Source organism: Centroberyx gerrardi, chromosome 23, assembly GCF_048128805.1.
Source record: "Centroberyx gerrardi isolate f3 chromosome 23, fCenGer3.hap1.cur.20231027, whole genome shotgun sequence".
Lineage (NCBI taxonomy): Eukaryota > Metazoa > Chordata > Actinopteri > Beryciformes > Berycidae > Centroberyx > Centroberyx gerrardi.
Genome location: NC_136019.1, coordinates 1920828 through 1938327, shown reverse-complemented (window position 1 = coordinate 1938327; position 17500 = coordinate 1920828). Strand labels below are relative to the sequence as shown.

Sequence of the window (17500 nt, the reverse complement as noted above, 5' to 3'; positions counted from 1 at the left end):
TAAAATATCACAATACATGAAATGACAGTGAGGGTCGATGGCTGATAGTCAACATTTTTTACATTTTCGGTTTTTCCCTCAGAATTGTTTTCTTGTCCAGGTGGAAAAGCCTCTGAAGCATCACGGGACACTAAAACTCTCCACTGAAACCCAGGATAGATAATAATTAGGGTTAGACTGATACACCAGGCTGATACTGGATATTATGAAATATTAGATATCATCCACCTCTGATATGATGGAGGTTTCTCCCTGACCACAGCTAAGGAGCGCTTGTTGGATCTGAGGCAGTAGAGGACAGAAAAACAGACGCTCTGTGGGTACAAAACCTATAAAATATACGAGGGATAATCCTCGCCAGTCACTTAAGGAAGGGATTCTCAACCTTCTTCATATCAGAGACCCCTAATCTAGTCCACATTAGAGCCACGGACCCCCATCTGATGAGGTTTTGTCTGTAGGTAGAGAGATAGCAGTGAAACTAGGACCAAAATAATAATTCTTCTACATTTAATTGTGTTCACTTCTTGTAAATGAAATAACGCTGAAGTTTATTTGCTGGGGACCCTCTGGAACCCCCTCAAGGGCCCCCTGGTGGTCCCCGGACCCCATGTTGAGAACCTCTGACTTAAGTTACGAATGAGGAAGTAAAGAGTTCCTGGTCGATGCACATTAGTCTGTTGTTAATATGTAGCTGCTACAGTAAAGCAGTAAAGCTTTTCAGTGCTGTGGTTTATGGGGGAGAATTCATGCCTTTATTTCCTCGTCAGTATCTGATGTGACTGGCAAGGATTATCCCTCGTATGTTCTGTTTATTCCATCAGTCTGGGTTTCAGTGGAGAGTTGTAGTGTCCCATGATGCTCTGAATGTTTCACAGGCGTTTCCACCCTGAGGAGAAGAGAACTAAAGTCATTCTTGTTATACAATCAAGTTTAAAAATATTCAATCAGCAGAAAATATCGGTATCTGTCTTCGAAAATCATTCAGGTTATTCAGTAATTCAGGTTCAGGTCTTCCCACAGACAACAAGGGTAAGTATTGATCAATTCTACAATCAATATGTAATCAGACTGGAGCACATCTGGTTATTAATAAAAGGACGACAGATATCAGTCCGGTTCCAGACAGTCCAAGACCTGGAAATAACCGGGTTCCTCGTCCAAATGGATCCAGGCCGCAGGGTGGGGGGGCGGGGGGGCGGGGCGGGGCGGGGCGGTCCGTCCAGATCACCTGATGGTGCGGTACATCATGAAGTCGACAGTGGTGCATCGTGGGAACTTGCCGATGGAGCTCTCCTCCACGGGCGTGTAGACTTTGATCTGCCTCATGTGTGTGTCTCTGCCGTTCTGGTGGTTCGCCAGGACCGCGATCTGGATCATGAAGGTCCGGATCGGGTTGTTCACCTGGAGACGCGCGCGCAGACACACACACACACACACACGCACACACAAATAATCACACCAAGAATCACCAAAAAATCCCCCAAAAATCCCAAATAATCACATTAAAAGTCACAGAAAAACACAAAGAATCACACAAAAAATCGTGAAGAATCACATGAAAAATCATACATGCACACACACACACACACACACACACACAAAGAATCACATGAAGAATCGTGCCAAGAATCACATGAAGACTAATGAAGAAGAATCACAAAAAATCTTCCGAAGAATCTCACAAAAATCTTGAAGAATCACGCAAAGAATCGCATGAAGAATCACATAAAATTACAAAGAAACATGTGAAGAATCCCACAAAAACAATCTTGAAGAATCACATGAAACATCACACACACACACACACACACACACACACACATTACATGAAGGAGCGGCCCATCAGCCTGCTGGTTAGAATTGGACTCCTCCCTCTTTGAGCTCTTATATAGAGAAATGTGTTTGTTTTATAGTTTGTTCTCTCTTTTATTGACTTTATTTGACAGCATTTTTCTTTTCTACAGTGCTGCTGTATGTTGTTTTAAATGTTGTCTTGATGCTGCTTTCTGTGTTCACCTCAATGTGACTGACAGTTACTCAGACTCAGACTGAGAGACACTCTTCACTGGCAGGAATCCAGCAGGACTGACTGTTGCCAGATCACATTACAACAGGACAGGAGACAGTAAGCTGGAAATGAAGGATAAATAATGTGTTTCTCACCTGATCCAGCAGAGAGATGTGGATCCAACCACTGGGCTCCACCATCTCTAACTGCTGCAGAGAGGAAGAGGAGGAGGAGGAGGAGGAGAGGGAGGAGGAAGAGGAGGAAGAGGAGGAGGAGGAGGAGGAGAGGGAGGAGGAGGAGAGGGAGGAGAGGAGGAGGAGGAGAGGAAGGAAGAGGAGGAAGAGGAGAAAGAGGAGGAGAGGGAGGAGAGGGAGGAGGAGGAGAGGGAGGAGGACAAGGGGGAGGTAGAATAGTTGAAGAGAGGGAGGAGGAAGAGGAGGAAGGGGAGGAGGAAGAGGAGGAGGAGAGGGAGGAGAGGGAGGAGGAGGAGGACAAGGGGGAGGAAGAAGAGTTGAAGAGAGGGAGGAGGAAGAGGAGGAGGAAGGAGGAGGAAGAGGAGAGGGAGGAGGAGAAAGAGGATGAAGAGGAGAGGGAGGAAGAGAAAGGATGAAGAGGAGGAGGAAGAAAAAGAGGACAAGGGGGAGGAAGAAGAGTTGAAGAGAGGGAGGAGGAAGAGGAGGAAGGAGGACGAAGAGGAGAGGGAGGAAGAGAAAGAGGACGAAGAGGAGGAGGAAGAGGAGGAGAGGGAGGAGGAGGAGGGGGAGGAGGAGGACAAGGGGGAGGAAGAGGAGTTGAAGAGAGGGAGGAGGAAGAGAAGGAGGAAGGAGGAGGAAGAGGAGAGGGAGGAAGAGAAAGAGGATGAAGAGGAGGAAGAGGAGGAGAGGGAGGAGAAAGAGGGGGAGGAGGAGAGGGAGGAGGAGGAAGAGGAGGAGGAGGAGAGGGAGGAGAGGGAGGAGGAGGAGGAGGAGGAGGAGAGGAAGGAAGAGGAGGAAGAGGAGAAAGAGGAGGAGAGGGAGGAGGAGGAGAGGGAGGAGGACAAGGGGGAGGTAGAATAGTTGAAGAGAGGGAGGAGGAAGAGGAGGAAGGGGAGGAGGAAGAGGAGGAGGAGAGGGAGGAGAGGGAGGAGGAGGAGGACAAGGGGGAGGAAGAAGAGTTGAAGAGAGGGAGGAGGAAGAGGAGGAGGAAGGAGGAGGAAGAGGAGAGGGAGGAGGAGAAAGAGGATGAAGAGGAGAGGGAGGAAGAGAAAGGATGAAGAGGAGGAGGAAGAAAAAGAGGACAAGGGGGAGGAAGAAGAGTTGAAGAGAGGGAGGAGGAAGAGAAGGAGGAAGGAGGAGGAAGAGGAGAGGGAGGAAGAGAAAGAGGATGAAGATGAGGAAGAGGAGGAGAGGGAGGAGAAAGAGGGGGGAGGAGGAGAGGGAGGAGGAGGACAAGGGGGAGGAAGAGGAGTTGAAGAGAGGGAGGAGGAAGAGGAGGAGGAAGGACGAGGAAGGGGAGGAGGAAGAGGAGAGGGAGGAAGAGAAAGAGGACGAAGAGGAGGAGAAGAGGGAGGAGGAGGAAGAGGATGAAGAGGAGGAGGAAGAGGAGGAGAGGGAGGAAGAGGAAGAGAAGGAACAAGGAGAAAGTAGGAGGAACCAGGTGAGTGAGGAGGAAGAGAGGAGAAGAGTGCAAGGAGAAACTTTAGTAATAAATATTTAATTGTGAACGCACCAGATTTTGATGTAAAAACACCAAAGGAACAGCAGAGCAAGATGACCTTTAACCTTTGTTGAAACTTTATTTAAACTTTATTGAACCAGGACAGCTGACATGCTGCTCTCACCCTGATCTCCTGCAGGTTGTGGAAGTTGTTTCCCACTCTGACAGAGATCTTACTGGGAGTGTAGCTCTCATCTGATTTATAGTCTGCATAAATACACAGCATCTTCACCGTCGTCTTCCTCCTGGAACAACAGATACACACCGACACACACCAGCATCAAAACCACGATACACACCGACACACACCAGCATCAAAACCACGATACACACCGACACACACCAGCATCAAACAACACAAAAACCACCGACACACACCAGCATCAAACAACACAAAAACCACCGACACACACCAGCATCAAACAACACAAAAACCACCGACACACACCAGCATCAAAACCACGATACACACCGACACACACCAGCATCAAAACCACGATACACACCGACACACACCAGCATCAAACAACAGCTGTTAACCTGCAGAAGTACAGCAGCTTTACTGTCATCATCCTCCTCAAAAATATGAATGTACAATTCAACTTGATGGAAAATTCCAAGACTTTTTTCCACGACTTTCCATAACTAAGTCGGAGCGCTTCCATGACCAAAACATGTTCTTCCTCCCTGGTGTTTGTTATTGTTGTTTTCCAGTCTGAAAACCATCTACTGCAATGAAGGTGTGAAACAAGTCAGAAAACACATTCTGCTGTATTCCTGGGAAGCGATCCATTTGGAAAATTCCCAGACTAACCCCAGAAAACTTAGCAGATTTCCCCGACTCTCCCTGTCTGGGATCCAGGATGTTCCAGAAATGCCAGAACCGGTGGGAACCCAGAACAACACAACTCTACATCAGCTGACTGTCACCAGTGTGTGTGTGTGTGTGTGTGTGTGTGTGTGTGTGTGTGTGTGTGTGTGTGTGAGTGTTACCTGAACTGGATGTTGACCAGGTGAGGCTGGGAGCCGTCTGACTGCCAGTATGTCTCCAGGTTATCGTCCCTCAGCTGGTCCACTCCAAAACCTGGACACGGATGGACAAACAGAGTTCTAATGACGGTCTATACACCCACACAGTGAGCTACACACCTGGGTCTGGAGCCGTCAGCCCGGGGCCGTACCGGGTTTGCAGGAGGACAGGGACCACACCGCCTGGGAGCCGATCTCCCGGACCGTCCCGGTCCGCTCCAGCTGCTTCGGGTCGGCGCCGGGCGGGGTCTTGCTCGGGGTGGCCATCCTCTGAAACACAGGAGGGACCGTGGAAGTGTGATAATACGGCAGGGACAGATGCGCTCCGTTTTCTCTTGAATGGAGCTAACGTCACGCCAAACTCTGTTTAAAAATCTGACAGTTTAGCGTTTCCTCCTAGCTAGTAGCTAACCTTTCGTCTACCGTTGCCCGGCTGGCTCAACGCCACTAAAAGTTAGTTTGCGACAGGAAGGTATACTTACACGACAAATTAGTAAATGTCTTCAATGTGTTGTTTCAGTGCATCGCATATGACATTGTTGTACAGAAAAGAGAAATGAATCCGTTTGGTGTTTGCTACTTCGAATCTCCCACTTCTCTGAGTTCTGTCGCTGGTTACCGACGTCACCAAAACACAGCCCCCGTCGCAGGCTGAGTGCGCGCCTCCCGCCATCTTTCCAGCCGGCTTCCAAGAAGAACACGTTGCTGGAAAACTGAAGTTTGATTCTGAATTAACTGCTTCGAAACGTCGCTTTTCACCTGTCTTCTTTACAACAGACCGACAGGAGCCAGCGAGCGGTGAGTTTTTATTTACCGATCCAGGTTTGCTGTCCTTTTCGGGTTGTATTGCCATAGAAACGGCCTCTCGTCCCTAACCGAGTAGCTGTCAGATGCTGGGCCTCTGCTTTGCGTTTTGCTAATGTCGTAAAAATGTGATGGGGGTAAGCTAACGGTTAGCTAGCTTTAACGGTTAGCATGTCGCGGTACATTTTAGCTTCCAGCTTAGCTTGTAAAACAGCTGGTTAACCAGTTTGAACACACGGACAGAGCTGGTTGGCGGCGGTTATCGCTGATTCTGTCACACAACTGAAACGGCCTTTTTATCTAGCTGGTACTGTGACTGTTAACACTGCTGGCAGCCTAGCCCTGATAAGGTTTTCTGTTATACTGACAGAAGGACTCGCCAAACGTCGTTCACTAAACTGACCATTTAAAGTTGTCTTGCTCATCGGCAAACACACATACCTGCTGTAACACGATTGACGACGTTTTATCAATCTTTAGGTTGTGCTGACAAATTCGGCATACAAATGATCAACAAAACAGAACTTCATTTCAATAAAATTTAAACTTTCACACTGCTCCCCACGTACATCACGATGTGTTTCAGTGGATGAACGTCGTTGAGGATAACGGGTTAACCAATTATACAAATCGGAATCTTATAGAAATACGTGCCGCTTGGTGTATTGAATGCACGCCGTATTGAAGAGTGGATACTAATGAATAGTTAAAGGTCTCAAATCATGTTCTACCTGTTGTCTGTGTTCACCGACAAACAAGGCAACATTAAACTGCCAGACTTCTGAATGGAGTTTGGTATGACGTGCTCATAGAAGAGACAGCGGGACGTTATCGGGGCTGGCTAGCAGCTAACTTAGCATTCATTCATCGCAGCGCTAATCATTCAAATTTCCAACCTTATATTGCCTTGTGGTCTTATATGGAAATACATGAAATTAGAGTTAGTGTCAGAAGCAGAGGGTGATTTTGGGGTGTGGTAGTAGATGTATGGAACTCCTTTGTTAGTTGCTATATATTTTTGCAGACTCCTTCCCTCCACAGGGAGGTCAGGGGTTAGAGGTCAGGGTCTGGAGCTGGTAGGGGTTCAGTGTCTTGCTCAGCCACACTTCAGCAGAGTGGACAGTGTGTCTGCTGTCACAGGTTCACACCTGACCGTCACCTCAGTTAAATATTAACAAGAACACCAAGTCAAGTCCATGTCATAACAGCAAGTCAAGTCAGAACAAATCAAGAGTCCAGTATCAATTTAATATCTTAAAGAAAACTAAATATCTAGGACTTTTCAATGCAATATGGTTTTAATAGGATAAAAACTTGGTAAGAGCATCGTGAGTTTGATTTCTATAATCAGTTTCAACTTCAATAAATTCAATCATTCCATACAAATTCAGAAAACAGAATTTAAATTCAGTCGTCCGCTGGAACAAATCTCATCACTTTCAATCTGAGTCATTTACACAAACACAAGATCTCAAGTCAAGACTTTAGAAACCTTTTCAAGTCACCAGAACCCAAGTCAAGTCAAGTCTCAAGTTCTGAGATAAAAACACCTGAATATTTCTCTCTCTCTCTCTCTCAGCTCCTAGCCCTCCTCCTCTCGTTCCATCATGGCGGATAAAAACACCAGGATAGCCATCGTCAACCACGACAAGTGCAAACCCAAGAAATGCCGTCAGGAGTGTAAGAAGAGCTGCCCGGTCGTCCGCATGGGTGAGTCTGTCCAGAGCGACTGAACTCTGACTACCGGCCTTCTGCATAAGACAGTGTTCAGATTAATGTGTTGCTTACAGAACTGTTCCATTCATGTTCCTGTTTACAGAGGAGAACCACCGGAGACTCGGACAGTTTCAGGCTTTACTGAAAACGTCATGATCTCCGTTTCCCTCTAAATCCTGAGCATGCTCAGTTTCAGCTTCTCCTTTTTTTCTGCTGTCAGTCATCTTTTTTTTTTTTTAAGGTGTTTACAGTCTGAAACGTCTTCAATAATGAGACTGACTGAAATCAGAATACTCCACATGTCTTAATGTGATTCTGCTTACTCCACTATGACCTTATTCAGGTTCAGGGGTTCAGAAAATGCTGTTTACATGGAAATTTCTTATTCAGACTGTTGTTTTAATCGGGTTCATATCAGATTATTGCTGTCCATGTAAACATAGTCAGTGAGCACAACAAGTAGAATAAGCCTCAGTTCCTAGATCACCAACATTATAAGCAACCAGCAGTAAGGAGGTGAAGGGTCAGAGGTCACAGCACCAGATTGCCAATATATCGGGCTGATATTGGCCTTTTATTGAATATTCAGATAAATTTTTAAAGGAGTTATTTTGAGAAATTTGACCTGATATTTGCTCCTATCTTTCATTTAAACACCAGATCTGTACGTCACAATTCACCGTATCAGTTAAAGTTGCGGTACGATCACATTAAGAAACGATAAACAATAATATCGACTTGAATCAGACCTATCCTGACACTCAAAGACTCTCATCAGTCTGGTTTCAGTGGAGAGTTTTAGTGTCCCATGATGCTCTGAATGCTGTTTCAGAGGCTTTTCCACCCTGAGGAGAAGAAAACTCTGTGGAGAAACACTGAATATTTGTTTGTTTTTTCCCATGAAGACGGTCAAATTTAACTATGTTGAATATCAGCACAAAATATCGGCTTATTGGCGACTTCAGTCCAAAAATATCATTATCAGCCTTCAGAAACACATATGGGTCGAACCCTGATGTTGACACCAAGGATTAATTTTTATCCAAATGTGTGTGTGTGTGTGTGTGTGTGTGTGTGTGTGTGTGTGTGTGTTTGCAGGCAAGCTGTGTATCGAAGTGACCCCACAGAGTAAGATAGTGTGGATCTCAGAGTCTCTCTGTATAGGATGTGGCATCTGCATCAAGGTAACAGCTGCAGCAGCCGTTTGTTTCTCTTTACACTTCAGACTGTTGTTTTGTTTTGTTTTTTGTCAAGAAAATGTAAAATTCCTAACCTCTGCTCAGTGACTCCAGCTGGGACTGCACAGTTATTTGTGTACGATCTTACATCAGTTTTTGTTTCTACTCAGTAATCAGAGTATCAGCACAGCAGCAGTACGCCAACATCCTGATGTTTAGTTTTATTTGTGCAAGAAAGTAAAATATAAAATGTCACTAGACACAATTAAACAAGATTGACCAGCACAGGTGAGACAATTAAATCCAGCTGAGTCACTGAAAAGGAAATGAACTTACAAATAAAAATGGAAATGAAAACGACTTACAAATGGAAATGAAAACATTAGTAAAATAGGAAAAAGAGTACAGAAGTAATAATAGTTTATACAAACCAATAACAAAAAACAAAAAAATTAACAACCAACTACAAAATAACTATAAAACAAGTAAATGACAGAGTGAAAACGATTGATACATACAGATAGAAATATAAGTAGATAATAATGTTAACGATTACAGATTGATTTGTCTAATTTGCACATGATGATGATGATGTTTAACAAGGAATAATTTTTATTGTTGTTGATGTTTTGTCTGTGTAGCGTTCAGGTGAGAGGAACCTGAACACCTTGAATACAGGTAAAAAAATGCCAATAATGGACAAAACACTTATTTCATCATATTAAAGGTGTAGGAAAGGAAAAGGTCATCAAAGTGCACAGAGTGAGGAAGAGCAGGATGAGGAAGAGCAGGATGAGGAAGAGCAGGATGGGGAAGAGCAGGATGAGGAAGAGCAGGATGGGGAAGAGCAGGATGGGGAAGAGCAGGATGAGGAAGAGCAGGATGGAGAAGAGCAGGATGATGAAGAGCAGGATGGAGAAGAGCAGGATGAGGAAGAGCAGGATGGGGAAGAGCAGGATGAGGATGAGGAAGAGCAGGATGAGGAAGAGCAGGATGGGGAAGAGCAGGATGGGGAAGAGCAGGATGAGGATGAGGAAGAGCAGGATGGAGAAGAGCAGGATGGGGAAGAGCAGGATGAGGAAGAGCAGGATGAGGAAGAGCAGGATGGGGAAGAGCAGGATGGGGAAGAGCAGGATGAGGAAGAGCAGGATGGGGAAGAGCAGGATGAGGAAGAGCAGGATGGGGAAGAGCAGGATGAGGAAGAGCAGGATGAGGAAGAGCAGGATGAGGAAGAGCAGGATGGGGAAGAGCAGGATGGGGAAGAGCAGGATGAGGAAGAGCAGGATGAGGAAGAGCAGGATGGGGAAGAGCAGGATGAGGAAGAGCAGGATGAGGAAGAGCAGGATGGGGAAGAGCAGGATGGGGAAGAGCAGGATGAGGAAGAGCAGGATGGGGAAGAGCAGGATGGGGAAGAGCAGGATGAGGAAGAGCAGGATGAGGAAGAGCAGGATGGGGAAGAGCAGGATGGGGAAGAGCAGGATGGGGAAGAGCAGGATGGGGAAGAGCAGGATGAGGAAGAGCAGGATGGGGAAGAGCAGGATGAGGAAGAGCAGGATGAGGAAGAGCAGGATGGGGAAGAGCAGGATGGGGAAGAGCAGGAAGAGCAGGATGGGGAAGAGCAGGAAGAGCAGGATGGGGAAGAGCAGGAAGAGCAGGATGGGGAAGAGCAGGAAGAGCAGGATGGGGAAGAGCAGGATGAGGAAGAGCAGGATGAGGAAGAGCAGGATGGGGAAGAGCAGGATGGGGAAGAGCAGGATGAGGAAGAGCAGGAAGAGCAGGATGGAGAGAGCAGGATGAGGAAGAGCAGGATGGGGAAGAGCAGGATGGGGAAGAGCAGGATGAGGAAGAGCAGGATGAGGAAGAGCAGGATGAGGAAGAGCAGGAAGAGCAGGATGGAGAAGAGCAGGATGAGGAAGAGCAGGATGAGGAAGAGCAGGAAGAGCAGGATGGAGAAGAGCAGGATGAGGAAGAGTAGGATGGAGAAGAGCAGGATGAGGAAGAGCAGGAAGAGCAGAATGGGGAAGAGCAGGATGAGGAAGAGCAGGATGAGGAAGAGCAGGGTGAGGAAGAGCAGGATGAGGAAGAGCAGGGTGAGGAAGAGCAGGGTGAGGAAGAGCAGGATGAGGAAGAGTTTTAGTCCATTAGAGTCATTCTGCCTGTATGTAAAGTTGGTTCCTCTCACCTGGACTGAACGCTGCTCTGAGCCAGCAGGTTAGTGTGTGTGTGGGACAGGATCTGATCTGCTGTGTGTGTGTGTGTGTGTGTGTGTGTTTTATTTCTCTATGTGTGTGTGTGTGTGTGTGTGTGTGTGTGTGTGTGTTTTATTTCTCTATGTGTGTGTGTGTGTGTAGAAATGTCCGTTCGGGGCGTTGTCCATCGTCAACCTGCCCAGCAACCTGGAGAAGGAGACGACCCACAGATACTGCGCCAACTCCTTCAAACTGCACAGGTGAGGATATATTGATATTGATCAGAGTCAATACAGGGGTCATATTGATCAGAGCCAATACAGGGCTCATATTGATTAGAGTCAAATTAGAGGCAATACAGGGATCATATTGATTAGGGGTTAAATACAGGGATCATATTGATTAGGGGTTAAATACAGGGATCATATTGATTAGGGGTTAAATACAGGGATCATATTGATTAGAGGCAATACAGGGATCATATTGAGGTTTAATATAAAGGGATTTAGGCATGAACACACAGACTGAGTGTAGAATATAAACTGCTGTAACGCCCTCTGTAAACACAACTGGATTCAACAGAACTTCATTAAAAAAAAAAAATATTGGTTTAAATTTGCTGATATTTGTGTGACTATGGCAGCTGTTTGAAACGTTCAGATATCTGAACTGTCATATATTTTGATATTGGTCGAGTAATCTTGTTGTATATGGTCAGGAGGAGGGACTCAGCGTAACTCGTCCTGAACACCGAAACCTTCAAATCAAATCACGGTTTGGAAAAAGTCAAACAGCAGAATGTCAGAACAAGCAGCAACACCAGGCTGGAAGGACCAAACCTCTGTAGTGACATGGAAACACAAGCAGGATGTAAGATGAGATGTTTTTTCCTGATCAATAATATTAAGTGTGATTGTGTGTGTGTGTGTGTGTGTGTGTCCAGGCTGCCCATCCCCCGGCCGGGTGAGGTCCTGGGTCTGGTCGGGACCAACGGTATCGGGAAGTCCACGGCTCTGAAGATCCTGGCCGGCAAACAGAAGCCCAACCTGGGCAAGTATGATGTGAGTATTAACATGTACCAACCCAGCGCACCTCACAGTGCCAGGGGGGCGTACGTTTAGAGTCGGGGTGTCCCTGCTGGGGGGGGGGGGGCGGGGTTAGAGCCCCCTCTCCTAACCTCTGGATCTGTCGGATACTAAAAGTTAGTTTTCTGCTCAGGTGGTTTTAAAAAGTTCCTGCCTGATATGTAGACTGGTATGTCTGACTCTGTGTGTGTGTGTGTGTGTGTGTGTGTGTGTGTGTGTGTGTGTGTGTCTGTGTGTGTGTGTGTGTGTGTCACGCCCCAGAACCCTCCAGACTGGCAGGAGATCCTGACCTACTTCAGAGGCTCGGAGCTGCAGAACTACTTCACCAAGATCCTGGAGGACGACCTGCGGGCCATCGTCAAGCCGCAGTACGTGGACCAGATCCCCAAGACCGTCAAGGTAACGCTCACACACTCCAGATCCCCAAGACCGTCAGGGTAACGCTCACACACTCCAGATCCCCAAGACCGTCAAGGTAACGCTCACACACTCCAGATCCCCAAGACCGTCAGGGTAACGCTCACACACTCCAGATCCCCAAGACCGTCAGGGTAACGCTCACACACTCCAGATCCCCAAGACCGTCAGGGTAACGCTCACACACTCCAGATCCCCAAGACCGTCAGGGTAACGCTCACACACTCCAGATCCCCAAGACCGTCAGGGTAACGCTCACACACTCCAGATCCCCAAGACCGTCAGGGTAACGCTCACACACTCCAGATCCCCAAGACCGTCAGGGTAACGCTCACACACTCCAGATCCCCAAGACCGTCAGGGTAACGCTCACACACTCCAGATCCCCAAGACCGTCAAGGTAACGCTCACACACTCCAGATCCCCAAGACCGTCAGGGTAACGCTCACACACTCCAGATCCCCAAGACCGTCAGGGTAACGCTCACACACTCCAGATCCCCAAGACCGTCAGGGTAACGCTCACACACTCCAGATCCCCAAGACCGTCAGGGTAACGCTCACACACTCCAGACAAGTCAGAACTTGTAAAGTAAAGGTCAGAATGAAGGGGAAATGAAGGAGAAGTGGTGTTAGGAATGAAATGACAGAGAGGAAGTAGAGGCCAAGGTTCAGTTTTAAGGGCGGTGTGCTGAAGTAGTAACTTGAGTGATTAACTCCATCCTGACTGAGTCTCAGCTTCAGCTGGTTTAGTGGTGTTGGTGTTAGTGGTGTAATTCTCCCTCTCTGCCTCCAGGGGTCAGTAGGGGCCATCCTGAGCAGGAAGGATGACACAGACTCACAGGTCCTGGTCTGTAAACAGCTAGGTAACTCTCTCTCTCTCTCTCTCTCTCTCTCTCTCTCACTCCCTCTGTCTCTCTCTCTCTCTCTCTCTCTCTCTCTCTCTCTCTCTCTCTCACTCCCTCTGTCTCGCTCTCTCTCTCTCTCTCTCTCTCCTTTTCTCTCTTTCTCTGTCTGTCTCTCCCTCTCTGTCTTTGTCTCTGTCTTTGTCTCTCTCTCTCTCTGTCTCCTTTTCTCTCTCTCTCTCTGTCTCTCTCTCTTTCTCTCTCTCACTCCCTCTGTCTCTCTCTTTCTCTGTCTCGCTCTCTCTCTCTTTTTCTCTTTCTCTCTGTCTCTTCCTCTCTGTCTCTGTCTCTCTCTCTCTTCTCTCTCTCTCACTCCCTCTCTCTCTCTCTGGCTCACTCTCTGTCTCTCTCTCTCTCTCTCTCTGTCTCTCTCTCTCTGTCTTCTCTCTCTCTGTTTCTCTCTGGCTCTCTCTCTCTCTCTGTTTCTCTGTCTCTCTCTCTCTCTCTCTCTCTCTCTCTCTCTCTCTCTCTCTCTCACACACACACACCTGTACAGCATGTTGTAGTAAACTGTGTCAGTGCTTTACACTCAGTATTGATTGAAAACCCATCAAAGTGAAGACAGAAGTTGACAGTAGCGATCGGTCCCGAGCTGTCGTGCGTCCGCGTTGTGATTGGTTGACGTTTGCGTTGTTGCCGGGCAGATTCTGACCCACCTGAGGGAGAGGAACGTGGAGGATCTGTCCGGAGGGAGAGCTGCAGAGGTTCGCCTGCGCCGTGGTCTGCATCCAGAGGGCCGACATGTGAGGACACACACACACGCACACGCACACACCACACACACACACACACACACACACACACACACACACACACACACACCTCACACACACTCCTGACCCCGTCTGTGTTTTCAGTTTCATGTTCGACGAGCCGTCCAGTTACCTGGATGTGAAGCAGAGGCTGAAGGCTGCCATCACCATCCGCTCCCTCATCACACCGGACAGGTACCACCGATCGTCCCGTCGGATTTTACTGGGTTTCCAAAATATTTGTGAAGAATACATTTCTATATATAACTGAAGATATCGGCTCTTATACAGAAACAAAAAAAAAATGACATTGAAGAAAATAGATTGAGATCTCCCACTCCCGCCCCAGAGTCTCTCTCTCTCACTCTCTCTCTCTCTCTCTCTGTTACAAGAAAGAAGGAAAAAAAACAAAAGGAAAAAGGGGGGTGGGATAAATAAATAGAAATATTAATATACAATTTAATACTCAACTTACAAGATGGTTAAACTGTCCAGAAGGTGGTATACACATTCAGTTATTAGAGTTAAATATCTTTGTTTTCTCAAGATGTTAAGATGTTTTCTAATCTCCAGATAACAGTTTTTGTTTTCCTGAGATAATTAGAAGATGATCTTGTTCCTCCTTTCTTTACTTCTTTTCCTTCCTACATCCCTCACTTCCTTTCTCCTTCTTTTCCTCTCTTCCTTGCTTCCTTCCTCCCTCCCTGCTTCCCTCCCTTCTTCCTTCCTTTCTACTTTCCTTTGTCCTTCCTTCCTCCCTCCCTACGTCCCTCACTTCCTCTCTTTTTCCTCACTTATTTTCTCCTTTCTTCCAGCTGCTTGACATGTAGATCAGTGACTCTGTGTGTGTGTGTGTGTGTGTGTGTGTGTGTGTGTGTGTGTGTGTGTGTGCGTGTGTGTGTGTGCAGGTACATCATCGTGGTGGAGCATGACCTCAGTGTGTTGGACTACCTGTCGGACTTCATCTGCTGTCTGTACGGAGTGCCGAGCGCGTACGGAGTCGTCACCATGCCCTTCAGCGTCCGGGAGGGTGGGGCGCACACACACACACACACACACACACACACACACACACACACACACACACACACATAACACACACACGTGACTTCAGCACTATCTCTCAAAATCACAAAATCTTTGAAAGTTAGTATCCATTATAATCCATTCCTCCCTCTTTTCCCTCCTTCCTTCACTTCCTCCCTCCTTCCTTCACTTCCTCCCTCCTTCCTTCACTTCCTCCCTCCTTCCTTCACTTCCTAACTCCTTCCTTCACTTCTCCCTCCTTCCTCACTTCCTCCCTCTCTCCTTCCCTTCCTCCCTCCCTGCATTCGTTCCTTTGCTCCTTTCCTTCCTCCCGTCCTTTCTCTCTCCTTAACTTCTTTCCTTTGTGCCTCGTTCTCTTCCTCCCCCAATTCTCCCTCCTTCCCTCCATTTCCTTCTTACCTCTTTCTTCCTTCCTTCCTTCCTTCCTCCCTCTTTAACCTGTTCCCCCTCTTTCTCCTTCCCTCCTCACTTCCTTCCTCCTTCCTTCCCTCCCTCATTCCCTTCCTTTCTCCCTCACTGTCTCCTCCTTCTCCACTTCTCCTTCCCTCCCTCCCTCTCACCTCCTTCCTCCCTCCTTCTCCACTCCCCCCCCCCTCCCTCCAGGTATCAACATCTTCCTGGACGGCTACGTTCCCACGGAGAATCTCAGGTTTAGAGAAACCTCATTGGTCTTCAAGGTGGCGAGACGGCCAATGAGGAGGAGGTGAAGAGACTCAGGCACTACCAGGTCAGCTCTCTTTTTCTCCTCCGTCGTTTTGTTTCATCCCTCACTCAAATCCAGATTTTAAAGGAACGTTTTGGGGACAAGATGTTAGTTTTTAACTTGTTTAAAACGTTTGTGACCGGGAGGCAGCTAGTTCCTTCCTCCCTCCATCATTTCCTTCCTCCCTTCTTTTTTCCTTCCTCCCTCCCTCACTTCCTTCCTCTTTTCCTCCCTCCTTCCTGCCCCTCTATCCTCCCTCCCTCCCTCCCTCCCTCCCTCCCTCCCTCCTGTGGTTGGACTGGGCAGCTCCCAGTGGCCCACAGTAGAAGACTCCCTCTCTCTTCCCTCACTTCTTTCCTCCCTTCACTTTGTCACCTCCTTCCTTCCTCTCTCCCTCACTTCTTATCTCCTTCATCCCCTTCCTCCATCCCTCCTTTTCTCCTCCCTCCTTCACTTCCTTGCTTCCTTCCTTCCCCCTCCCTTCCTCCCTCCCTCCCCCCTCCTTCCTCCCTCCCTTCCTTCTTTCCTTCCCTCCCCTTCCCTCCCTCCCTTCCCCCCTCCCTCCCTCCCTCCTCCCTCCTCCCTTCCTTCCTTCCCTCCTCCCTCCCTCCCTTCCTTCTTCCCTTCCTCCCTCCCTCCCTCCCTCCCTCCCTTCCTTCCTTCCTTCCTCCCTCCCTTCCTTCTTTCCTTCCCTCCCCCTTCCCTCCTCCCTCCCTCCTCCCTTCCTTCCTTCCCTCCTCCCTCCCTCCCTTCCTTCCCTCCTCCCTCCCTCCCTTCCTTCTTCCCTTCCTCCCTCCCTCCCTCCCTCCCTCCCTCCCTCCCTCCCTCCTCCTTCCTCCCTCCCTTCCTCAGTTGAGTTTCTCTGGATAAATGAAGGTTAAAAAATGAACTTTATTCTAATCTGCATCCTCCTCCTGATAATATCATTAGATATGAGCCAGTGTTTTTACATTTAGACAACTTCAGAGTAATAATGTCTGACTATATTTTAGTTATTAATCTAATCTTCTTATCCAGAGACAGATAGTGAGAGAGCAGGTTACTGGTTCACTTGCTCAGGGACTCTGAGGGATCAAACCCACAGCTTTTCTGTGATTGGACGAACTGTGTAGCCACTAGCTGCAGGCTGACTGAATGGAAGGAGGTGAAGACTGACCTTTGACCTGTGACCTGTTGTTGTTGTTGTTGTTGTTGTTGTTGCTGCTGCAGTATCCTGACATGCAGAAGACGATGGGAGAATTCACCCTGGACATTAGAGAGGGAGAATTCACCGACTCTGAGATCATGGTCATGCTGGGAGAGAACGGTACAGAGAGAGAGAGAGAGTGTGTGTGAGAGAGAGAGAAAGAGATATAGTGTGTGTGTGTGAGAGAGAGAGGGAGAGAGTGTGAGTGTGTGTGTGTGTGTGAGAGAGAGGAGAGTGTGTGTGAGAGACGGAGTGAGAGAGATATTGTGTGTGTGTGTGTGAGAGAGAGAGAGAGAGGGAGTGTGTGTGTGTGTGTGTGAGAGAGAGGGAGAGTGTGTGAGAGAGACAGAGTGAGAGATATTGTGTGTGTGTGAGAGGGAGAGAGAGGGAGAGTGTGTGTGTGTGTGTGTGTGTGTGTGTGTGAGAGAGGGAGGGAGGGAGAGAGAGAGTGTGTGTATGAGGGAGAGAGAGATGGACAGAGAGAGATTGTACATGTATGCAGTAGGATGGTAGTGTTTTTTGTGTGTGTGTGTTTATGTGTATTTATGTGTGTGTCCAGGCACAGGAAGACGACCTTCATCAGGATGCTGGCTGGAGGACTCAAACCTGACGGGGGAGGTGAGTGTAACACACACACACTCTCTCACACACACACACACACACACAGTCACAGTCTGACCCGTCTCTCTCTCTCAGGTGACATTCCCATCCTGAACGTCAGCTACAAGCCTCAGACCATCAGCCCCAAGTTCAAGGTCTGTACTCATCATCATCATCATCTTCA

The 17500-nt window shown here is 47.8% G+C and overlaps 1 protein-coding gene and 1 pseudogene across 2 annotated transcripts in view; one reads left to right on the top strand and one right to left on the bottom strand.

Annotated features, from left to right (window-relative positions):
- Positions 1–1153: 1153 nt before the first annotated feature.
- On the bottom strand, positions 1154–5341 carry anapc10 (anaphase promoting complex subunit 10). Its single transcript, XM_071900444.2, has 6 exons — positions 5218–5341; positions 4888–5005; positions 4700–4790; positions 3831–3951; positions 2167–2220; positions 1154–1404 (listed from the first exon to the last, which is right to left on the bottom strand). The coding sequence occupies exons 2-6, from the start codon at positions 5000–5002 to the stop codon at positions 1228–1230; spliced, it is 558 nt and encodes a 185-aa protein (XP_071756545.1). The 5' UTR covers positions 5003–5005; positions 5218–5341; the 3' UTR covers positions 1154–1227.
- A 59-nt stretch (positions 5342–5400) lies between these two features.
- Positions 5401–17500, top strand: part of LOC139924576 (ATP-binding cassette sub-family E member 1-like) — a 20264-nt pseudogene continuing 8164 nt past the window's right edge. Inside the window, exons 1-14 of the transcript XR_013503915.1 lie at positions 5401–5533; positions 7119–7249; positions 8354–8439; positions 10785–10882; positions 11566–11683; positions 11969–12106; positions 12920–12990; positions 13675–13771; positions 13886–13975; positions 14689–14810; positions 15431–15554; positions 16740–16842; positions 17281–17334; positions 17413–17490. The product of XR_013503915.1 is annotated as an ATP-binding cassette sub-family E member 1-like (transcript). The remainder of the gene's footprint in view (positions 5534–7118; positions 7250–8353; positions 8440–10784; positions 10883–11565; positions 11684–11968; positions 12107–12919; positions 12991–13674; positions 13772–13885; positions 13976–14688; positions 14811–15430; positions 15555–16739; positions 16843–17280; positions 17335–17412; positions 17491–17500) is intronic.